At 48.0% G+C, this 25357-nt stretch overlaps 1 protein-coding gene across 2 annotated transcripts in view; it reads right to left on the bottom strand.

Annotated features, from left to right (window-relative positions):
• Window positions 1-25037, bottom strand: part of HEMK1 (HemK methyltransferase family member 1) — a 45920-nt gene extending 20883 nt beyond the window's left edge. The window contains exons 1-5 of one of the 2 annotated variants that reach the window (XM_034777425.1): window positions 24781-25037; window positions 22181-22695; window positions 21573-21664; window positions 20419-20512; window positions 979-1140 (exon numbers count right to left, since the gene is read on the bottom strand). In XM_034777425.1, the coding sequence (XP_034633316.1) occupies window positions 979-1140; window positions 20419-20512; window positions 21573-21664; window positions 22181-22432 (600 nt within the window). In that variant the 5' untranslated portion in view covers window positions 22433-22695; window positions 24781-25037. The remainder of the gene's footprint in view (window positions 1-978; window positions 1141-20418; window positions 20513-21572; window positions 21665-22180; window positions 22696-24780) is intronic. The other variant, XM_034777426.1, reaches the window with a different exon arrangement.
• Window positions 25038-25357: the final 320 nt, after the last annotated feature.

Raw genomic sequence — 25357 nt, 5'->3', positions numbered from 1 at the left:
ATTGAGTAGGGAAACGAGCAATTTATAATTTGGCCTAGTGAAAACTAAACATCAGCCCAACAGGTCACTGGGCGAAGGGACACGAGCTACAGGCATGACCCTCCATAGACCTTACACACCAACACTCGATGCTTCTTCTCAGTGGCATGCCAGGACAGTTTTATTAAGGCATGCAACAACTCACTGACATGCCTTAGGCATCCAAAATAGCGTCCTCCTTGCAGCGTGACCTTGCACGTACCGATGGGCCAAGATGATGCTGTGTGGAGGACGCCATTTTGTTCTACCAAATGGTGTCCTCCATCATGGGAGCTGGACGGAGTTATTCTGCAGGCCGGATGCGGCCCACGGGCTACCAGTTGGACAACACATAGTCGGTCGGCATGCAAAGCATGCCTAGTATACATAGACGGCATAGCACTGATTCTTCTCCCAGGGTCGTTATCAGCCTGGATGAGTCTGAGGGATGAACTGATCTCCGGATCTGGAGCAAGGGAAGGCCTTTTTCTCCCCACGGCATGTGGGCAGGGATCTTGGGTCATTCTCCCCCTCCTGAAGCACTGAGCAGGGATTATCCATTGCGGTCTGAGTTGGGGGCGGGATATACCCCACATGATTGATAATCTGAAACTGAAGGGGGCTTTAGTCACTTATAGATCCCAGTCCTTCCTGTGACTTTGTTTCTTCCTTTACCAGTGAGGGATTATGTTACTGGGGAAGGGACAGGCACCAAAATGGGCTCTTAGCAGTGATCAGGGTAGCTGGCGAACTGTGACTACTGCTCACTGCATTGCTCACAAATGCCTCATTCTTTCCTTGTGCTCTTTTGTCTGTCTGTATCACCTGTTGTCTCTTGTCTTATACCTAGACTGTCAGCTCTTTGGGGGCAGGGACCATCTTTTTGCTGCATGTCAGTACAACACCTGGCGCAATGGGACTCAGTTCTACCATAATACAAAGGATGAAAAGCTCACTCACCTTGGGCAGTTTGCTCAGTAAACTCAGTGCAATAGCCCCTGAGCCACAGCCGATCTCCAGGATCACAGGGTGAGGGACAACGGTGGGGCACTGGTGACCCGCAATAACTGCAGGGCTCCCACTCCTCTGTAATTCTTCTTCCAACACCAAGGAGACAAGCTCCTAGCAGAAAAGGGATAGTGAGCTATTTCTGTGGGGATCCGATGAGGACTAACACCCGAGAGCTTGGGAAGGGAAGGTGAAAGAGCCCCATTTCTCACCTTTGTAAACAAATACATCTCTGTATTTTAAAAAAAGCAACACATGGCAGTAGCAGGATTGAGATCCCAGAAACAGCTTCAGCTCCACATAGTTCTTTGACTATAACCAAATCTGCAGGTGCCCTACAGATCCTTTTATATCTTTTAGGACATTTGAAAAGAATAAGCAGCTAGAACACACACATTCTCTTCCCCCCCCCCTTTCTTTTGCCACAATCATTAACTTTTATCTCTGAAAGCCTCACTACTCACCAGTCTTAGCCTTGCCATGTCTGAAACTCTACTCATGCTTTGAAATAGTTTGGTAGCGAGCATGAAACTCCCTAAGACCAACCCCTAAAGCACTAGGCCAACCAGCAGATGGACAAGAAATACAGTAAATGGCCCAATCAAGTGGGCTTCCTGTGTTGGCTTGCAATGCACAACTACACATGCTGGTTTGTTATTGTACGGTCACACTCAGGAATGGCTGGCTGCTAGCATGGATTTTTATTTTATTTTGACAAGTCAGCACAGGAATCTTTATTGTCAATCACATATAAAAAACCACAACAAAGAATTGCATGGATTTTGCCAACAAGTATACGAGCAGAAAGATGCTCGAGGGTAAATTACAGGCCTCCCATTCTTACTAGCAGCATTCTATGTCAATCCATAAAGTAACAATGCATGACTGGTGGGTAGGTCAAAATCCTTTATGTAAAACGCTAGATTTTTCTCAGGAGCCAGCATTAAGCTGCCTGCAGAGTGAACCCTATTTGCATGGACATCCCAGCATTTTCCCACACCCTGCTTTGGAAATCGGGCCTAAAGTGGATTAGAGAGCACAGGAGGCCTCAGGCAAAACTGCTTGGTTCGTCCGCCTCTGCTGGTTATTCCACACCACAGACCAGTTTGTGGCATCAGAGCAAGCTAGTGTGGAAACAATTAAGATGTTGCAAACAGGTGAAGAAATAAGGAGTTGTAGCAGACGAGCCCTTAAGAAACAAAGATCCTATTTCCATACAGAGAGCTATCCCTAGCAATAGAGGAAGACAAGCAGGTGAAATACCTGGGAGAGGTCAGTTGACTTCCTAAGAAACCTCCAGAAACATTTTGTACAAGGCATGAGCTGCTCTTCAACCCATTAAAGAAAAAATCCACATACACTCCGTCCCAAGCAAGAACTGGAGCCAGGGCCGGCTCCAGGCACCAGCTGAGCAAGCTGATGCTTGGGGCGGCAGATTGTTTGAGGCGGCATTCTGCCAATCCTAGGGCGGCACGGCCGCTTTTTTTTTGTTGGTTGGTTGGTTGTTTTTGTTCTTGTTCCGCTCCGGCTGCCCTGTAGGGGGCGGTGGCGCGGAGAACCAGAGCACCCTGCAAGGCAGTCCTCTTCCTTCCCTCCCCGCCGACCAGAGCGGAGCCCTCGCGGCAGGCGGCGGCACAGCGGGAGGCCCCTTCTCTCTCTCTCCTGCCCGCTCCCTCCCCCCCTCCCCCCCCAGCCGGTCCCCCTGCACCCGCGCTCCAGCCACGCCGCAGGTTTTTTTTTTTTTTGGCTTGGGGCGGCCAAAAAGCCAGAGCTGGCCCTGACTGGCGCTTGCAGTTGTTGAGCAGCCTGGTTTATTTCAATGTTCCCCTGACCTGGACCTGTCTGTGGGAAAGGCAGTTTGACTGGCCCATTTTTAAGGGGAGCTCCTTGTCTGTGGATTCCTCCTGCAGCAGGGTCAGAGCACATGCAGGTGAACTCAGGACGCAGTGTATGGTGTTCTAGCATGCCTCTGGCCAGGTCTACACTACAAAGTGCTGTTGGCATAGCTACATTCATCAGCAGTGTGAAAAAAACTGCCCCCCCGGTCAACAGGAAAACTCACCCAGTGTAGACGCAACTTGGCTGACATCTTGGCTCCTGTCAACCTAGCTAACGTCATTCAGGGAGGTGGTGTAAATATGTTGCCAGAAAAACTTCTGTCGGCATAAGCTGCACCTTCATTAGGGGACTCTGCCAATATACTTAGTCCAGCAAAGCATGTGTTGTGCAGACAAGGCCCCTCTCTTGGAGCAGAATCAGCTGGTTTTAGGGAGGCTGGCTGCAGACATGAAGCAGCACTCTTCCTCACATCCTCAGAAGGGGTTAGTACCCAGAAAGTTTGGTCAGCAAGGGTGCCCTTGCATGCTAGCCGTCTCTGATCACTTACGAAAGGGCGATGCTTACAGGAACACTCTAGTGTGACACAGAGGAGACAATCACAAGGAGTGAGTACAGAGCAATAGTTTCTTCTTAATCTATGCCTCAATGATCTTGTATTGCCAGAGTATTTCCTCATGAAGCTCTTCCAGGTCTCTCTCCAACAACAAAATGCTATTGCTCACTGTTTTCATCTTTTGCCCTCAGGCGGGCATATTCCTGGTCCAGTTTTATGGACTGAGCCAAGACACTGTCCCTGGAGAAACGTATCTCTTCCAACTTGGCCTGCAAATCTGTCTAGACATGGCTGATCTGAAGACTTATTTCCTTGAGCCGGCTGTTCACTATCTCATTATGTCTCTGCTTCTCCACCGGCACTGCTTCTTCTCTAGGTCCTGTGCTCCTTGATCCAAGGAACTAGCAGTCCCCGCTATCAGACCATCTATGTCATGCAGTGCCTAGCATTTGCCATATTTATGAGCTGCAAGTTTCTCTAGTTAGGTCAATTTCCTAGAGCTTGAGCAGAAACAACTCCACCGCCCTCCTGAAGCCTGTATGGCTTCCGCTTCTCTCTCTCTTGCTCTGCTTCCTCTTCCTGTTTACGTAGCCCAGCCCTAGGGTGGGGAAAAGCTCCTGGATTACCTCAGGCTGCCCCAGCTGTAGGTTCCAGCCTGTCCCTCAAAGGCATAGTATTCTCCTTCACAGACCCCATCCCAGGGCAAACACCCTGATATTTCACTTAGGAAATATGCTCACCTGGGAGAAATCAGCTCTCATGTGACTACACAGCCAGGAGACTAAGGGCTTGTCTACACAGGGAAATTGATCAGTATTGCTATACCAGAATAAGGGTATGCCTACATGACAATTAAACATGCGTGGCTGACCCATGTCAGCTGACTCAGGCTCATGGGGCTCAGGATACAGGACTGTACGATTGCAATAGAGATGTTTGGGCTCGGGCTGGAACCCGAGCTTTGGGACCCCGCAAGGAGGGAGGGTCCAGAGCCCGGACTCCAGCCCAAATCTGAATATCTACACTGCAATTTTAAAGCTCCACAGCCTGAGCCCTGCGAGTCCGTGTCAGCTGACATGGGCCAGCGGTGGCTGTTGAACTACAGTGTCGCCATACGCTAATTGTTCCGCTATAGTTGTGTCAATATAACACCCCCTGCGGACACTCTATTCCAGAATAAAAGTGACTTTATTCTAGAATTCCAGAATAGTGTGTCCACAAATGGGAGTTATACCAGGATAGCTATAGCAGGATATTTCACTACAGCTCTGCCGGTCAATTTCCTCAAGCAGACAAACCCTTGGCAAATAGGCTTGTATTCAGATGGGAACTTCAGTCCCCAGATCCTACTCTACAGCATCAGACTGGAGCTTCCGGCTGGGGAGTAGCAATAAAATGGAAGTATTAGAGACACCAGTACTTGACATAGCCATAGAGAAACTGAGCACAAACCTCACCACCTTGCACTCCAAGTACAAGCCACATTTCTTTGACCTTGCATTCCCTAACATAAATATACAGCCATATGTATACTAACTCCTGCCCTCCTAAACCGTATCAAAAACCCCTCTCCACTGCACATGCTGCTCCCCCGGGGAGAGGCTGAGAGAACAAACAACATGTGACAGGTTTTAGGTTGCTTAATGAAATACTGGAAAGTGCTCAAATACCATGGTGATGAGCATGATATAAGAAATATAGACTAGAAATAGAGGTTTCTAAAATGGCTTTACATATTAATTATACGATACACTTCTACCCCGATATAACGCGGTCCTCGGGAGCCAAAAATCCCTACCGCGTTACAGGTGAAACCCTGTTATATCGGGGTAGCGCCGGCAGGGCTCCAGCGGTGATTTAAAGAGCTCCAGGCTCCGGCCGCTGCGGGGAGCCCGGGCCCTTTAAATCGCCGGCCGAGCCCCGCTGCCACAGCTCCGGGATAGTAACGGCAGGGCTCCAGCAGTGATTTAAAAGGCCCAGGGCTCCCCGCAGCAGCAGGAGCCCCAGGCCCTTTAAATCGCTGTCCGAGCCCCACTGCCGGAGCCCTGGGGTTACCGCGCTATATGCGAACCCGTGTTATATCGGGTTGCGTTATATTGGGGTAGAGGTGTATGTAGTATATATTCTCATATTGAGAATATTCACTGAGCTAATTACTGCTATAGAATGCAGATTTCCTTTCAGTAATCTCAATCCACTAATCTAGTGGACAAAGGCATAACAAGATCCAATGGCTGGAAAACGAAGTTATGAAAATTCTAACTGGAAATCACAGGAAACATTTTAACAGTCAAAGTAAGTAACCTTTGGAACAGATTATCAAGGGACGTGGTGCATTCTCCATCACTTGCTGTCTTTAAACTGATTGAATTGGATGCCTTTCTAAAAAATATGCTCTAGTTTAGACACAATTTATTGGGCTCAGTAGTGCCAATTACATAAAAAGGAACAGCAATTCCCTCTACTGCAAGAACTACATGCAGTACGTCAGACCAAATAATCATAGTGCTCTTAAATCCTACAAAAATTGGATATCTAGTCATCCTATTTAGCTTAGGTGTTTATATGTCCCCATTAACTACAATATGGTGAGCACCTATCACTATTCACAACACCCCTGTGAAGTAGGGAAGTGCTATTATCCCCATTGTAAAGATAGCAAACTGAGGCAAAGAGAGACTGAGGCCATGTCTACACTATGGGCGGTAAAGTGGCACAGTTGTAGCTATGCTCTGGTAGCGCCATAGCATAGATGCTTCCTATGTTGCTGGATAGGGCTTTTCCATCAACATAGGTAATCCACCTCCCTAAGCGGTGGTAGCTAGATCAATGGAAGAATGCTTCTATTCTGGGGGCTAGGTCAGCTTAACTAAGCAACTGAGCAACACCACTTGGTTGATCTAAATGTAAGTGTAGACCAGGACTGAGTGACTTGTCTGAGGTCATACAAGAAGTCTGTGACAAAACAGGGAAGTGAATTTGGGTCTCCCATGCCCCAGGCTAGGCCATTTCTCCCCTTTTGGCATAGCTCTGAAAACTTGTGCTGAGTGTCTCTATCTCAGGCAGCTGGGAAAAGTGAAGATCAGAAAGGTCAGAATCAGATGGTACACATCATGTCAACACAGTGCTTGGTTACCACCAAACTAGTTTTTTGTTTTGCTTTTACTGCTGCATATTAAAAACCTAAGACAAACATTAACAATTCACCTTAGATATTCAACCTAGTTAGATATTTATCATTGGGCACTGGAGAGGTGTGTTATCCACTTGATGGAGAAATGCTCAATTATGGGGCTATTAAAATGCAAATTATTGCTTACAATAAATGTCAGAGCCAGTGTGCGTGCAGCCCACACGCTCAAAATCCTGCTGACCTGAGTCACCGCTACAGATAGTGGCAGAGCTGCTGGATTTATGCTCCTTTCTATGCAACCGAGTGTGTTCGAGGGAAAGTTGTTTAAAAGAAAATTCCTCATTTAATCCCAAGAATAACCCCTACCAGCACCTTTTCTCTTGCATGCAGTAGTCTTTAGGGGGTGAGGGAACAGGGGGAGGGGGGACAGACTGTGAGATCCTCCTCTTCTTTCGCCAGTGGAAATGGGACCCGGGCACACTTTGGCATGACCCACAAAGCCATAAACAGCCTTCAAGGAGAGATTGTACATTTCTCCCAGAGGCTGGATACCTAAAGGTGACCCACAGCAGAAGGGAAGGCTGCAGAAAGGAGGGAGAGAAGAGGATGGTGACCCTAGAGTGTAGCAGATGGAGTAAGGCAAGGGCAGGATACTGACCCCAGGAGGGAAAGAGTGACATGGGGATAGAGTGGAGATGATGGGCTGCACCAGTGGTGCATTTAGTGTGGGAGTTTCACTACCAGAACGAAAGCTTGGAATTTCCCTCCCAGACGAGGATGCCAGTTTCCTCCAGCCCCACCCAGGGGGGCAGGAGCAGAGGTTATTGCCCCAAATCTGCAGCGCTCCTATCCTTGCCCACATAAGGAGTGCCCATCTGCTTCACTCTAAGTCCAGCAAGCAGGGGCACGGCCCACCTTCATGCTGTCTATCGTCCAGCACAGCTTTGCTCTATGCCTTTGCTTAGCCTGTGAAGGATGGATGGTGCTGCAGCAGGGCTCTTGGCTGAGACTCAGGAGACCAGGGTTTAATTCCTAGCTCTGACACAGAATGAGAAAGTCATGTTCTTTTTTTGTGCCTCAGGCTCCCGCCTGTACAGTGCTGACAATGATAATTCCTCATCTCACAGGGGCAATGTGGGGATAAATCCACAAATATTTGGGAGGCTCTCAGAGCCTGTGATGATCCATACATAATACCTGTGATCCATATGCTGTGTAATCATCTATATCTATAGGATGATGGGCTGGGGATGTAGGAAAAGGGCAAAGGGTTGGCTATGTGTGGGGATCTGAATTTGGCACCCCCATTGAACCAGGCTAGGAGAACTTAAGGGGCCCTGGGCTCAGTGAGTATATTGCTTTAGTGACCCTCTTTGGCAGACAAATGGGATGCTGTTCGCAGCCTCTGCAGGCAGCGATTTCCAGTCCCTCTTTATCTTTGGCACAGGGAGGGAATTTAAAAGGAGACTGGAAAAGGAATAGAACAGGGCATCCTTGGAGTTTGGGGGGAGGGAAAGAGCTTTCCAAACAATCTCCTTTACCAAGCAGAAAAAAAAAAAATGTGGATCCATTGTTGCTTGATTCCCATCATTCTGAGGTTCTCAAACTTTCACCTGCCTTAACAAAGCAGCCCACCGAGCCCTCAGCTGCTTTTCCACAGTGACTTGTTTGACTTCACTGTCTGAATCCAGCTAACTTCATGCTATCATTTATTTTTTCCACTTTCCGAGCTAATTGTGAAATAAACGTGCACATTTGCAAACACCCTCAGTTCCCCATGAACCCTGACTCCACCCCTCCAGCACACACATTCTCACAGGTTCTCGGTATTAGCTCCCCCCCCCCTGTGGCCGGGTCTCTTGTTCACTGCATTTCTTGGAACTGCGCTGCACAAAGAGAAAGTCAGGGCACTGCTCGCCAGAACCCAAACCGCAAGCTCTCCACCTGTGCAGCTCCATCCGGCAGGCAGTATATGGCCAGGCAGCTTGTAATGCAAAGATGGGGAAGTGGAAATCCACTTGAGAGTCTCATGACTAGAGCTGAGCAAATATCTACAAAAATCACCTTACCCTGTTTGTTACTATTAGCTAGAAACAAAATGCTGAATCTGAACTGGCCAGGTTCACACCCCTTTCCACTGTCTTCTAGAGAGATGCTTACATATGCCCCGGGATATCTGACCTCCTTGCAGTCATTAATGGGTTTATTCTCCCCACACTCCTGTAAGAAATTCGACCCCCATGTGACAGAGAGGGAACTGAAGGATAGGAAATCTGTTGCTGAACCCAGGTCTCCATTGTCCCAGTCCCCTGTCCCATTCACCGAATGTCCTCTCGCTACTCACTTTCCAACAGCAAAAACATTCACGTCAGCAGCAAATCTAAGATTCAAAGTACAAGCATCCACCCCGGAAACTTGATTCCTAGGCCTGGGGGACTACACTTAAAATGTTGATCAATCCAGCTACATCGCTCAGGGGCATGAAAAATTCACACCCGAGAGTTGTAGCTCTGCTGACCTAACCCCCCCAGTATACAAGCTGGTAGGTCAATGGAAGAATGCTTCTGTCAACCTAGTTTCAGCCACTCGGGGAGGTGGATTACTTACACTGGTGGGAAAAAACCTTCCATTGCTGTAGGAAGCACCTACACTATGATGCTAAACGGCTGTAGCTGTGCCACTGTAGCACCCACAGTGAGTCAAGCCCTAAGAGTTAATTGTAATCCACTCTGGGAACAGAAACCACAGGGTGCGGTGTGTGTTTCCAATCAAAATGAACCAATGTTTCAAATGTATGGAAGATCACACTGAACTGTTAGTGAATGTTTTGAGGGCCATGATTGTTCAGGAAAATTATTTGACAGATTAATAGAATTTTACAAGCCGTTCACAGGAAATTTGTGAATTAAATAAAAAAAAGTGAATTTCATGGAATAAGTTATTCATCACAAACTATTCACTGAGTCCAGGCTCATTACAAGAACAAATTATTTGAAAAACATCTTCCTCAAGAAACTAGTTAAATGCTGAAAATCTCCTGTGTAATTAACCTCTTCACCCCAACCACTTCTCTGCCTCCCAGGGTGGAACACAGTATGAACTTTGGACAAGCACTGCTGTGCTGATGTCATCCTACCTCCCATTTGCATTAGGAGACTGCCCTGCGAAAGCTGTCTGCAGAGGTATAGAGAGCAATTCATCTTAGGCTTTGGTGGGGGGCTCATGCAATCTCTTATGGGTACAAGAGAAAAGAGCCTGCTGATATCCAGTTGTCCTCCAGTGGCTGTATAATGGTCCCACAGAAACCCTGCACAGTTTGGTGCTGCTGGCAGCCTTTGCGCTTAATAGACATAGGACAGGGGTGCTGCAGTTCAATACTGTGCATACAGGAGGGCAGGATAGGTACCACAGGGTGGGCTGTAGGCCAGGGCTGAGGTGCAGTGGCAGAGCTGTGTGTGGGCCCAGCAGTGGGATGACAGAGTATTATAGGTTGGAAGCTCATTGGAACAGGGACTGCCTTTCCCAATGTTCTGTGTTTGTACAGCGTCTAGCACAGGGGTAGGCAACCTATGGCACGTGTGCTGAAGGCGGCACACGAGCTGATTTTCAGTGGCACTTTCACTGCCTGGGTCCTTGCCACCGATCTGGGGGGCTCTGCATTTTAATTTAATATGAAGCTTCTTAAACATTTTAAAACCCTTATTTACTTTACATACAACAATAGTTTAGGTATATATTACAGACTTATAGAAAGAGACCTTCTAAAAATGTTAAAATGTATTACTGGCACGTGAAACCTTAAATTAGAGTGAATAAATGAAGACTCAGCTCACCACTTCTGAAAGGTTGCCTACCCCTGGTCTAGCACAATCAGTTCCTGGTCTATGACTGGGGCTCCTATACGCTATGATAGCACAGATAATAAATAATAATAATAATAATAATCAGTACTGTCAGAAAAACTGGAGAGTAACCCCATGTTTTTCTTTCACATAACACAAAATACAAAATTAACAGCTGCAGGGGCAGGGAGATAGCATGTTAACCCTCTTAGCACCCCAAACTCTTCCTTCAGGCTCTGATTCTGACGCTTCTCAGCACTCCCTGGGAGCATACCTTTGCGTCATGCCATTCCTGGCTCAAGTGTCCTGAGGCAGCAGGGAAGATGAAGTTTGAGGGTCAACAGCCCGGGTGGTGTGCTGCCTGTGAATCTCTCAGGTTAGAGTTGGGAAGCAGGGGGAGACAGTGAGGGATACAGAAGGCTGGCTGTACACTCCTGTCCAAACACCCAGAGACACAGACTGTCGCTTCCTGGGAATGTTTTCACGTGTTGTTTTTTTTCCCCAGAAACCACACTTCCCAGAATCCAGGACTCTCTGCAGAGCCTAATCTGATCGCCCCCCTCCTGTCTGTTTGTCCACTGGCTCCCAATCGATCTGCAGCAGGGCACATGGAGGCCAAGCAGGAAACGTGAGCATATGGAAGCCATGGAAAATTCCCCCCTGCCCCTTTTAAACACTAGGCCTCCAGGCCAGCTCCATGTTCAGATGGCAGCACAGCTCACAGCAATCCCAGTTCACCTACTGGCTGGCAGCGTGGGGAAAGGGACACACCTCACATACCCACGAGCCTCCCACACAGACCCTAGACAACCCCATGCCAATGAGGCGCTGAGGCAGCCATACTAGTGCTTTTGGGGCAGCAGCCCAACACAAGGCCACTGAGGGGGACCTTTGATCCAAAACAGACCAGGAGGCAGCTACATGGATGCCTCCAGCATTAATCTTCATCCCCTCATAGCTGCCCCTGAACATTCGCAAAATGCTGGCTTCTTCTGGACAGGGCCGGCTCTAACTTTTTTGCCGCCCCAGGCAAAAAAGAAGAGCGCTGCACCGCCGTAACACCCCCCCTCCCGCGCCGCCCAACCTCCCTGCCCAAACCCCCGAAGCCCCCGGAGCGCCGGGCCGCCGAAGCCCCCGGAGCGCCGGGCCGCCGAAGCCCCCATCCCCCCCAGCGCCGTGCTGCCAAAACACCTCCCGTGCTGCCCGGCTGAAACAAAACAAAAAAACCCTCGAGCGCCGCCCCATCAAACAAACAAAAAAACCACCACGAGCACCCCCTGCCAGTCCAAGATTGGCCACCCCTTCTAAAGTGCCGCCCCAAGCATGTGCTTGGTCAGCTGGTGCCTGGAGACGGCCTTGCCTCTGGAGCTGCAAGTACTGGCCATTGTCAAAGACAGGATCCCAGACGACATGAACCACTGATCCACTCCTGTTTGGCAATTCCTGTGTTCCTAAAACCCCATTTAGGCTAATGTTGGTTAGGGGCAAAGGAAATGGGTCGTGGATTCTGTCCAAGCTAATCTGCAGACTTTATTCAAATGACTCTCCCCAAAACTCTTCTGCAGTAGTTTCACACAGCTCTAGTCCTGACTTCCCATCCTGTGCTTCAACTGCTAAACCACACTGCTTCTCAGCTAAGAACCTGAAAAACATGGACCTGAGATCCCAGTCTCAAACAGAACAGGATTCCAAAGGAGCAGAGGCTTGGAAGGCAGGAAAGTAAGAGCCCATGTGTGGTATGAGAGCTGAGAGATACAAGGAAAAACTAGTATGGTGGAGAGGTGATAACCAGAGCATACATTAAGTCAATTCATTCCAAGCATGTCCAGGTCCATGTGTGCCCTTAAAAGGAAAGTTGCCTCCTCTCTGCCTAGCACCGAGGGGAACGAATTGTGTTTGCAAAGAAAGGTTGGGGATTTTTAATTAAAAAATTGACATTTTCAAGTCTCTTTTGGTACTCCCCAGCTGCCCTAGCATAGCTCCTTTTATCAAAGGATCCCAAAGCCCTTTCCAAAGGTGGGCAAGATTTGGCATCTCCACCTCATACACAGGAAAGTCAGAGGCACAAAGGCGGGGAGTGATTTGCCATGGGCCACAGAGCAGCTCACTGGCAAAACTGGGAAGAGGATTCAAGTCTCCTGGCTCCCAATCCATGGCTCTAACCACTAGACGACATGGCCTTCTGCAATTGCTGAAACGTGATGCAATTTGTGGCATTAACAAGGACTCTGAGGAATAAAAACAGAGGCTTCGATCCATCCAGCATCGATAATGGCTTCTCAAGCAGATGAACATAATGCCACTTACACATAAAATAGTGGAGAAATCCCCCACCTTGCAATCTATTTAAATATGCAGATTAATGAATCCAGATCTTTCTTGTTCTTCTCCCTTTTGTATGGCTCTGAAGAAATTAAAAAGTTCATAATTAAGGTTAACTAAAAGTTCAGTTATAATCCATGAAAGCCCACTTTGAGTCAAACTTTGATCACATGCTGGTATAACATATTTCAGCACGAACAAAATGTCACTCAGGCAAAGCCTACACTTGAAGGTAGGGGTGTGATTCCCAGCTCGCATAGCTATACTCCCACTAGCTCGATGGCTGTAGTCACAGTAACATGGGCAGTGGTTAGCAGCGGCACAGGCTAGTTACCATGAGTACAAACCCACCTGGACACTGTGGGTACGTAATCAGGGCAGCTGGATCATGATACCATTCCCCAGGCTACTGTGGCTACACTACTCTTTCGAGCTAATGTGAGTATATCTCTGCAATCTAGAAATCACACCGCTAGCTGAAGGGGACAAGTAGACAGCAGTGGTTTTAGTGCATACTCCCATTCAAGAACATCAGAGTTATAAATAAAACACAAGTATCAGGGGGTAGCCATGTTAGTCTGTATCTACAAAAACAACAAGGAGTCTGGTGGCACCTTAAAGACTAACAGATTTATTTGGGCATAAGCTTTCGAGAGTAAAAACCTCACTTCTTCGGATGCATCCGAAGAAGTGAGGTTTTTACTCACGAAAGCTTATGCCCAAATAAATAAAACACAATACCCCTGCTCTTGCCAGAACAAAAAAAGAGTCAGAAACCTAAGAAATGCACAACTAAGGATGCACGTTCTCCAAAAAAACTTAACTCTGCAATGCTAGCCAGCCGGCCATCCTTTTTTCTGTCTTTGTACGTAGAGTATCGGAAACATGCACCACAGAAGATGGGGTTTACAATTTTTCATACACACACATCTCTCATGCTGAATGTGCCTCTTAGGGCATGGCCATACTTGCAGATGTAGAGCGCTTTGAGTTAAACCTGCCTTCTTAGAGCGCAGTAGGGAAAACGCTGCAGTCTGTCCACACTGACAGCTGACAGTGCACTGGCGTGGCCACATTAGCAGCTCTTGCAACGGCCACAGAGAGCAGTGCATTGTGGTAGCTATCCCAGCATGCAAGTGGCTGCAACGTGCGTTTCCAATGTGGGGGTGGGGTGGAGTGTGACAGGGAGTGTGTTGTGTGTATGTGGGGGGAGAGAGAGTGGGTTTTGGGGGGGCTGAGAGCATGTCAGCATGTTGTCTTGTAAGTTCAGACAGCAGCAGACCCCCCCGCCCCCGCCTCTCTCTCTCTCACACACAGCATTCCACAGTAATGGTTGCTTTGTCTCGTAGCAGATAAACAGCCGGCTGTCAAATGGAGCTTTCAAAGGGCTTATCCAAAACAATGACAAGAGTGGCCACTTGATTTAAGGGGATTATGGGACATTTCCGGATGCTGATGAGAGTGCAATAATGTAACACCCCGTTCACACTGACGCTGGGGCACATCAAACGTTATTCTACTCGCTGAGGTGGAGTACCAAGAGCGCTCTAACCGTGGAGTCAGAGCGCTCTACATGCCGTGCCAGTGTGGACAGGTAGTGAGCTAGTGCGCCCGGGGCTCCTTTAACACACTGTAACTTGGAAGTGTGGCCAAGCCCTTGGTCCTGACTCCATCCTTTCCTCTTTACAGGTCAGTGATTTATTTCTATGATCTAGCCCCCACAACCAATCTAAGACAGGTTTGTCTGGGATTAAAAAGCCTCCTACAGCTCTGAAATGGTGCTGATGTCCCAGCGAGCCACAGGGCTGTGGATGTGTCAAAGATTGCCACGATGAATCCCCTAAGGCTCAAGGTGGGGCGGTGAGCCCTGACAAGGCCTAAGGGGAGGGTCAGAGGTAGTGCTAGTTAACCATTCTGCGGCTCAGGGAGCAAAGCCTCCTAAGGATAACTGGAAGTTGTCCCTTCCTGTGGCTCTCCATTCAGCAAGTCCACAGGAAGGCATTTCAGAAGGTTCTGACTGGACCGAACTGTCCCTCTCTGGCAGGAAAGCCATCTCCAGAAGAGAGGGATTTGGAGGGAGACAATGTTTACTTTTAAAAGCGAGCCTTCATTTGCCAAAAAATATAGCCTCACTCAGGGAGGAAAACAGACACCGGAAACCCTGTTAATCATCAGCTACAGGAAAATAATTCCTGGAAGTCAAAGGAACCTAGGGAGCGGGGAGTGAATCTGAGCCTGGAGTGCCCTCTAGGGGTGAGATATGTGTTACCAAAATAATCTACCCTGTTTCCCCGAAAATAAGACAGTGTCTTATATTAATTTTTGCTCCCAAAGATGCGTTAGGTCTTATTTTCAGGGGATGTCTTATTTTTCAGAAATGAAAAATGCCTTATTATCGGTGGATGCCTTATTATCGGGGAGGTCTTATTATCGGGGGGATGCCTTATATTACAACGAGAGGCAAAACTGTAAGTAGGCCTTATTTTCGGAGGATGTCTTATTTTCGGGGAAACAGGGTAGGAGGTAAACAATAGGACCAAATTAAAAACTCCTATGTGTGAAATTATGATGAGGCTTAATTTAGCCTGAGGTTACACATGTAAGATAATATCTGGTTTGCCTCTGGTTTGAGACATCCTTCACATGATTTTATTTTTCTCTATTCCATAAGAGGCTAAAACACCTGTAGACTATGCAGAAGAACAGCACACAATCTAGCCTGGGAATTTGTGGAAGGTGTTTCCCCAAAAGACCAAGGACCCATTGTGGAATTATACTCTATCTAGACTGTAAATTCTTTGGGGTAGGGACTGTATTTTTGTGTTTCTACAGAACCTACGACAATGGGTCCTGGTCCATGATGGCACCACTTCAATCCAAAAAATAAGATACATAACAATAACAATACATGAAAAGTAGAGAAGAGCCAACCTTTGGCAAGAAAATCTCCACCCATGCAAACTGCTAATACAGGTAAATCTGGAGTGTAAATACAGAAATAAAGCCAGCCACCTTGCTTGCAAAAGGTTTTTGGTGTCTTAAGCCTTTCACTTTGATACTCAAATCTTATGCAGCCCTTGAATAGGCAGAAATTTTCTGAGACAGTTTAGTATCGGTTTCTTAAAGAAATCTGGTAAGGATCTGAACTGAACGAGCACTCATGGACCCAAAGTCAATGATTAGAGCTTAAAAGAACTCTGATTCACATGAAGTTTCAGCTTCACCCTGATGGGTTTCAAAGAAATCCAAATGCTAATGTAAAATACAAGAAAGGGTGTGAAACCGTATGAGCTGAAATTAATGCAAAAAATTGTGGGTTGAGAGTCTACACACCATGGAGATGGGCACAGCGTAAGAACTTGAATAGACTAGAAAGTGATGAATTTCACACAGGTGAAAAAGAAAACCAGAAAAAGGAGTTTATTTTTCATTTATATATTCACTCATACAATCAAATATGATTTTGCTGGTTTCACACTCCTTACGTGTCTGTTTCCTTATTCTTTTTTGTACTAATGTAGCACCTTGGGGGTCCCAATCAAGAACCAGGACTCCATTGTACTAGGTGCAATACAAATGTGTAATAAAGACAGCTCCTTCTCCTAGCTTGTGCCCACGTTTACAGGCAGGAACATTTGTGGAAGCAGCAAAGTTTCACCAAATAGCAACAGGAAGCACATTTTGTACTTGTAAATATATCTGCATCAGAGTCTCAATAGTAAGAGTTACACTCAGCCAATCATGGAACAGAAACATGCCAGATGACTTGCGTGCAATCAGAATGAACCAGTTCAAATATGGGATAACAATTACTGGCAGTGAGCTGCCTGTGGATGATCTACAGACCAAGAATTATTCAGACGTTATCTGGTGAATGGTTTCTAACCACCAATCACTATGAGAACATTGCAAATTGCTTGCAGACAAATCACAAGCAGGAAGACCGCTCAAATGTACTGACTACATTATTTGGTCAAAAAATAAATTAGAGATTTTCCTGTTGCATTTTTAAAGTAAAATGGAATTCCTGAAAAGTTACATTGGCGACATATGCAAAGCAACACCCACCCCTGAAACACACCACACAGAGCTCAATGTCCGAAGCAGCAGAGTGAAAGGAGCTGGACACCCACTCAGTTTGTGCAACAGATTATACACAGTACGTAGTGCTTGGAAAGAGTACATGCACAAAGCATCATCCAGCTGGATGGTGCTCAATATCTGGACCTGTCCCCACCCACTTCCTATCCAACTATCCTCCCCCAAAACTGGCCCATGAGTGCTACCACATAGTGTCAACGGCCTGATAACTAGGCCACGTGTTTGGTGTGATTGTGATGTAAATGGTCTTGCCCACACACCTTCTCAAGACAACAAACAACTGAGTTCCCAATGTTTTTGTCAGCTTGACATTAAACTAGAGGGCATGGCTGGGAATGGTGACAGGGTAGGATGGGATTAAGGCCAGGCAGAAAGAACACACAGATCTTCAGTTGTCTCTGCATCAGATACCAGAAGTGGCTGGTTCAAAATTCAGCAGCTTCATCAGAGCCAGCAGCAGGTGCTCCCATTATTTAATGTACAATCAACAGAATCAGACCTGAGAAATACACAGACTTACACAGCAGCAAGAGTGAAGCTCAGCATACCTCACCATCTTTCGCCACGCCACTGCTGACCAGCATATGACGTGACAGAAATTATGATGAGACAACAGAAAGCCAAGAAACAGCAACAGCTACAAGAGAAGCAGCAGCAGCCTGGGGCATATGCTGCTGCTACTCTGCTTTCTGAGTAAGACAGATACTTACTCTGCCACAGGGTAGGTTCTCCTCTAACCCCTACTCATCAGCACCCTCCCACTACTCCTCCCTATCACTCTCACTCATCAGATCCTTTGTTATTTCCGCTTATATTTCCAGATGAAATGATACATAGGACAACTCCTCTGTCCTCCTAAACTCAGCAGCAGCACAGACCACCTGCCTGCCAGCCTCTGGCCTCTCACAAGTACCTGCCTGATTTCTTCCTCCTTCCAGTTAGGCTTGGCAAATTAGATCTAAATTAGTGGGTGGCAAGACATGCCATGTCTCTCTACAAAGGAATTCGCTGACATAAGAAACATTCCCAGGAACCTCAACAAAGGGGAAATGTAAAGCCTTTTGAATTTCTAGGAGTGCACCAACAAAGGGTTCGGCGCCCACATGCAGAAGAGGGGTGACCCTGAGGAGATTTCAGCTGGGATCCACTCGGTGGAATGAAGGAATGTGGCTTCATTTTGTTGGATAAAAAGGCACTGTGGCTGGGATGTCTAGGGCCTTGTCTGCATGGGCAAGATCTTTTGTTATAACCTAAGGTGTGAATCACTGTAGTTATACCAGGATCAACTCCTATGTGGGCAGTCTTATTCCAGTTTACAGTGACCTCCTTTACGTTTAATTTATGTCACTTGTGAAGGGATTCAACTATACCAAAAAAAAAAAAAAAAAAAAAAAAAAAAAAAAAAAGCCACTCTTACACTGGAATAGGAGTGTCCACACAATGGGTTATAGTGGTCTAACTTGTAAAAATTTCCCTTGTAGACAGGGTTCCTGCCTGCGCTGAACACCTTTAAATGTAGCATGTTCCAGCACACTGCATTGTAATTTGGGCCAGTGGAGATGCATTTACCAAACCATGCAAGCACATGGGCACAACCAGCAATGCTCTCTTGCATTGACAATCATGGCCTGCTCTGTATGCAATAGACCTGTGTTTAAGGACTAGCGGGGCTGGTGTTGCATGGAAAGAATTAGAGCATAGCACCGAAGGAAGCCTCATCAGCAGATGTTTTAACTTTCAGAACATACAGGCTCCCTCCTCTGGCATTTGTTCCAACATTGCAGCCATGAATTAGAGGGTCAGAGGCCGGAAATGTTCTCTGAAGTTGACAGGAACAGGACTACCTGTGCAACACAGCTACTAGAAACTCTCCTTTTTGGCTGTTGATTTTGGATGTAGCTGTTGAGGGGCAGCTTTCTAATTAAGAAAACAATCATCATTCAGGGCACCTGCTCCAAACTGGATCATCATAACCAGCATGATAAAAGCGAGGCATTAGACACAACTCTGGCAGTCTCCACTCTTGGATGCGAGCACTACATTTAGAGAAAGCAATCTTGGTGCAATTTTGCCTAGTAGGTAGAATTGCATGGATAAAAAATGTGTATCTGCATCCAATCCACGATCTGCAAACATGGTCCAAGGATGCAGACATCCACAGATTTCCGGGGCTCTATTAGTAGGAAATTAATGAGGTTGTGCTGATGTCACAGTCCTGACTGGGACTCCAGCGCTGAACATTCATATTGTCACTGTACAAGCTAGAATAATGGGATTCTTCACCTAGGGCCTGCTCGTCCTCCCATTAAAATCAATGGGAGCTTTGCCACTGACTTCAGGAAGAGCTGGATCGGACTCCTATACTCTTGCCTGATCAAATAATATAAATGTTTTTTTCTCAAATATTTTATTTTTGATTAATGAAAGAAGCAGGATGGACAACCCTGGGGACTGGAGGTCCTCTCTTTATCTACAGATCAGGTACAGTACATCTAGGTGCTTTCCACACAGTCTTCCCCCCCATCCCCAATACATCTCACCCGTGAGCTAGCAGATCTGTCCTATATGGGTTACGTATTTCAGTCTCCATGACTCATCCTGCCTTGGGCATCTCTGAGACTACCAGCAAGGAGGCTAATTGTATCAGTCACTTTTGTGACGTGGGCACCTGCCTAGGAGGAGCTGAGCAGTGAACCACCAATTTAGTTCATAATGGCCATTAAGCTGTAGTCAAATGGTAAAAGCACTTAGTTACTAACCAGTTGGGAGCAGATTTGAGCCAGAGATGAAAAGCTCCATGGCCAGTCCTCTTAGCCATCCAGTTTCCTTACTTATCCACCTGGAATGGTGACAGAGGAACACATGGGTGACTCAAGGGATCGGTATGACCCCACCATGTCTAGACACTGGTTCAAATCCAGTCCATGCCAGAAATGACCTGTTTGGTGGCCTAGGGAATGAGTCAGTGATCTGAGTCCAGTTTCTTCAGTGCTTGTCCTGCAGAAGCTACCCAAAGGGAACAGCTTCCATCCTCTACCAACCCAGGCTCAATCTGAAGCAGCAAAGACACAAATAGGCTCCAGGTATCCCACTACCAATATCCTGAGATTTCAAGAAGAGTGATTGCTACCTTCAACCACAGGCTGATTTTGTTAACATAAGCTCTGAATAGCTGCAGGCTTCTTATTCTGGTATCAAAGTAGCAAGCCATGGGCTCTATTAACAATGTCCTTAACCAATGGAGAAAGCCATTACCATAGCAGAAAAAAAGGAAAATACTCCAACTACTTCCACTTGGGGTTTCCTTGTGACTGGCCAAGGTGAAATAGATTCGCTAGCAAAGTCTGCCCTAGTGTGGGGCTGGGAGAAACACAGTCTATCACCCAACAGCATGGGCCAGGAAGCAAAGTTCGCCTAGAACAGTCTCAGATATCTCCTTTCTGCCTCCTCTCCACCCTCCCCCCTCCCCTCCCAAGGAAGCGTGAGGTGGTCGGTCTGGGCAACTCATCACCTATAGACAGACTCTCATGCAGTACAGGGCACATCTGTAGCAATTCAGTGCATGGAAAAGCAGTTTAAACGCCTCCTTTCCAAGGTCTTACCTCTGTCTCGGGCCGAGGAATGAAGACTGGGGGTCTCATCTTGAGGGTCAGTTCCCGGAAATCCCACTCACCAAGGACGTACTGCACAGGCATCCTGCAACAGGACGGGGTGGGTTACGCATCACATTAGGAGTAGGCTTCCCTGTTACAGACAAGCCCTCAATCACCTTCTTATCAACCTCCAAGCCATGGGCATTGTCATTGCCAGCACCTTCGCTTCAGGGGATGGAGGGCAATGCCTGGCACTGCTAAAGATCCTTGGATGTGGAACTGAAGGGGTCTAACAAGATGATCCATGAGCACATGGGCAGTGAGGAGATAATACATGAAGCCCAGCATCCACTGCTGACACACAATGCCTCTTCTAGAATCCCCTACATACTCCCCTGTCATGCATTGCAGAGGTAACCCTCACTGCAGGACACAAGCATGTTCCATAATCACCGGTCACATGGATAATTGGGAGGATGTATGTCTGCAGTAGCCAAAGGGTTAAGTTTTTTTCCATATCTCTTCTAGGCTCACTCCAGATGCCTTCCTGGAGGTCTCAGTTTTCTCAATGATTCAAGTCCCTAAGCATTTCCTCTCCTCACAGACTGCCCCATCATCTCCAATTCCAGGTGACTTGCAGACACCAAGCCCAATTCACCCTGTACTGAGAGATCCTGTGGGGAGGGAGGGGAATACTGGGTTTTGCCAACTCTACAACAGCCAGGGAGACCCCAACATCAGGAAAATTCCCCAGAGGCTGGATCTGCCATCTCTGGGGTGGAACGTGACAACTATTTAACACTGCACGGCAACACTGCACAACAGTTGAGGTCAGGGAGCTGAGAAGAGGACCATAGCCAGTGGAAACTGATAGGGGAGTGGCAGCACAAGGCACTACTGGTAGTTTCTCTAATGAACTCAGAGCCAACATCCAATTGGGCCTGGCCTCTTTTGTAAAGTTTCACCCCATGCATCCTCCTTGTTCTAATGGCAAACTCCTACTACGCCGCTCCCTGGTCATTCAACAACGACACGGCGCTAGCATCTGCTCTAGCATGTTGAGTGTGAACACAACCCCCCTCGCTCTGTTTGTTTCCTCCATGCTACTTCCTTCCCACTAGAAGGAAGAGATGCTGGATGATTTTAAAAGGGGACACTCCTACCTTTGTAGCCGCTTCATACTAAGCTGCTGAATCTGCTGCCGCTGCTCCAATGTGAGCGGGGTGGAGAGGCTGCCAGCACCCAAGCTGTGAAACTGAAGAGGAAATCACTTTAATACCTGCCCAACTGTGCAGCTTGCTCACCTCTTTCTCCTGTCCCTGAACATTCACCAATAAATAACACCCCAGAGTCTTTGAGATCCCAAATCGTTAGCAGAATCTACATAGAGACTTAGAAGTCACTGATTCAAACAGTTCCTCTGCATTTACCTGCTAAGTTCTGGGGTTCAGGAGAGTGGGCCAAATTCAAGGCCACACAGCCACAGGTCCGGGCACAATCTGGGTGCCTGTTTCCCATGCTACAACCAGTGCTAACCCTGGCAGATCCCTGTATAGAAATCATTAGAGGAGGGCAAAATACTTTACAAAAATTAATGAATTTAGCCTCACCCCCATCCCTGTATGAGACAGTAAAGTGTCAGTCTCCCCATTTCATAGCTACGGAAACAGAGGCACAGAGAGATTAAACAATCTAGTCAAGATCACCAAGTTTGCTGATGAATCAGGAGTGCTCTAACCACACAATCATAATTCCTTCTGCACCACTTAACTGTCTTTGCTCCCAGGACGTAGGAAACGATATACTCGCTGGATTCCTGTGCTTCAGGGATCCCATTCGCCTCAAACACACCTCGCCAGTAGCTGACCAGCTCAATGGCTGTCACTTTAGCACTGAAATTCTCCCTCCGAAGCAGGCGGTGGGGGTTTAGGACACAGCATTTGGCAGGACTCCCTCCTTCTCCTTCACAGAGATTCTGGAGGCCCAACAGCATCCGGCGCAACGGGCTGGTGAGGAGCCTCATCTCATCAGAGGCCACTTATGGTTTCCAAGCTGCCAAGTGTGTCCTTCCTTCCCAGGCCACCTTCACCAGACCTAGTCAATCTCAAGCCTCGGCAGGCCAGCGGCATGGTCTCCTCACCACCTGACACTCCCACATCACAGCTGCTAAATGCCCACCAGACACTCTGCTGCTGCGGGAGTCTTCTCATGCCCACGGGCGTTGTGAAAAGCATCCTGCGGGCATCTCCTCTCAGCAAGGCACCAGCTCAGGGCACCATTCCTCTGCTGAGAGAGAGAGAGAGGGAGAGAGAGAGAGCGCATGCACATGTGGCTTATGGGCTAGTGAGTCAAAGGGAATCCACCCACCAGAGAGCAGGGTGCTTTCCCCACTCCCAGCCAAAAAGGCACTCATGGTGCACAGGAAAACACAAACAATCATTCATGCTATCACAAAATGCATCTATGTTTAAAGGATTGAGATTAAACAGCAGGGAACTAGTAGGGGCAGGACACTGGGAATGGGGAGCAGGAAACGGGGCTTTTCGCCTCTCAGTCACCAGCTCCGTTTCGCCTTGGACAGTAGCAACTGAGAGTTACAGTCCAAAGGGTGACTCCCATGTGAAATGAGTCCATGGTCTCAGCCCCCTGCCCTGTGGACAAACATCCACACACCAAACCACTGCCATAACTGGCTCAAAGTGCTCCCCACCCTCTTGCTGGCATTACAGAAGAGGCAGCGAATAGATGCAGAGTCCAGACTCCCCTGTCACTCCTGTAGATGGTCGCTGCTGGGTTGAGGCACGTTGCTGGTGGTCTGTGGGGACCATGGCATGCTGTTGCTTGTGCTCTGGATAAACAGACTCCTGGCTCCGGCACCAATCCTTAGTATCAAAACTTGCTTACAAGGTGTAAAATGATTCCACAAACACAATGACTCATGAAATCTAACTGGGAGCACATTAGTCTCTCTCCCGGAGAGCGCTGCCTCTGGAGTCCATATCATAGTAATGCTGCTCAGCTTTGCAGGCCTGTCCCTCTAAGGATGGGCCAGTCAACACATTTGGTTGAGGAGAAGCCAGTACAAAGCTATGGTTAAACAGCCATCACTTCTTGGTCTTGGACCTTTTGTCCCACAATGCACCTGAGATGGCTGCATTGGACAGCGTGTCCTGCTGCCTCGGTTGTATTCTCCCCAATGCACCATCTCTGTATCCCGCCACCCTTGTTCTATTTCCAGTCTGTCCCAAATTCTTCATCTTAATGTGAGCTCATGACACTTGGAGTGAAAGAGTGAGAGCCTCGCAAATTCACTGCCAGTCACCCTCCAAAACACTCTCATCAGCTGCATTGGAGAGTGAGCAGTAGTTGGGCTCCGGTCTCCATGTGAAGAGGTTGGGCATGGGAAAGGAGAGAGGACAGGCAAATGGGGAAGAGGGGATAGAAGGTAGATTGGCTCATGAAGGGTAGGAATGGGGGGGGGGGGGGGGAAGAAACACGCTAAAGTGGAGAAAGGCCAGGTCAGGACAGGAAAATCTGCCAGAGGGAAGCCCTGGACATCTTGGGGAGAGAACAGCTGCATCCATGCATGGAATGAAGAGAAATAAACAGGAAGACCAGAAGGAAAAAGAGAAAGGGAGCCAGAACTCTACAAAACAATTGTTCAACACCACACTTCGGAGTTGTGATTTAATGGAGAACACAGGCCAAAACTTTCCCTAGTTGTTCTCTGTGAGGGGATACTCTCCCTTCTCAGTCCTTGCTCTCTGCAGCTGCTATGGCTTCTCCTTACCCCCACATTTTCTTTTTGGAAGGTTGACGGAGGTGCTGCTTAACAACCCTACGAGATGCCTGTCCCCCTTGCATAGAGGGTCATTATGAAAAGCAAAATAACCTTTCCCAGCTGCAGTATGGCCTGGAATAGAACGACAAAGGTTTTCCTATGAGGAATAACACAGGTGAGAATTAAAGGGACAGATTCAACCCACCTCTGTCCAAAATATTGGATGTTGTAACCTCTCCCCGCGCCCGGAAGTTTTACTAACTTTACTAAGGGAAATGTTCGCGCCTTGGTTTGTTTTTAAACGAGACTAGTGGGAACAGCAGCTTTTAACGACACACACTGTCATATCCCCCCTCCGTGCAGCATTTGCATCCCCAGCGCGGCAACAGACCTGGGGGGAACTGACTAGAAGCAGGAAGAACCAGACGGACTCCATGGATTTTATCCCGCTGTGCTGAGGAAAACGCAAAACAAACAAATAACCCCAGAAACAACCAGCCAGAGGGGGGAGGGGAGTTATTTGGGGTTTCCCGCCTGTTCCGGAGCCTAGGTGCTGGGACAGAAAAGCCACCAGGTTATTTACAACATACCAGCGACCCAGACTCCTGGCAGCCCCTGCTGCCTTTTCCCCTGTGCGGGACCCGAGCCCGCCCAGCGGGTTTGAGTCCGGGACTCCCCGGGAAAAGCCGGTGCCTGCAGCGCGCGCCGCCGCGGCACGTTCTATCGACTAGCACTCAGGGCACTTCCTGCTGGGGCTGCAGGCAACGCAACCCAGGGTGCAACCGCGACCTCCGTGCACAGTTCCCCTCGCTGCACTGTTCCGCACCCAGCAGGGCTCCAGGGAGAGCGGCGGCGGGTGGGGGGAAGAAAAGGAAGAGCTCAGCGCGGCTGCAGCAGCTCGAACAGTCCCACCCCGCAGCGGGGAGGAGGCCGCTTCTCCACCAACCCCGGCGGCCCCGCCCTTGCGCCCTGGAAAAAAGGTCCCAGTGCAGAGGTGGATGATAAGGGAGCGTCCCCGAACAGTGCCGCTTGCACCAGAGTGACTGCTAGGTCCCGGCTGGGGTATTTTCAGGAGTTCAGAACAGATATTCCTCAGTTTCATTAAACCCCATTATGCAATTAACAGTGCCCTTCCTTGGAAGACTCAGGCAGCCAACTTTGAAGACT

This window comes from Trachemys scripta, chromosome 7, assembly GCF_013100865.1.
Source record: "Trachemys scripta elegans isolate TJP31775 chromosome 7, CAS_Tse_1.0, whole genome shotgun sequence".
NCBI classification, from domain to species: domain Eukaryota; kingdom Metazoa; phylum Chordata; order Testudines; family Emydidae; genus Trachemys; species Trachemys scripta.
Note: the sequence above shows the minus strand (reverse complement) of the source record. Positions and strands in the feature narration are given on the sequence as shown.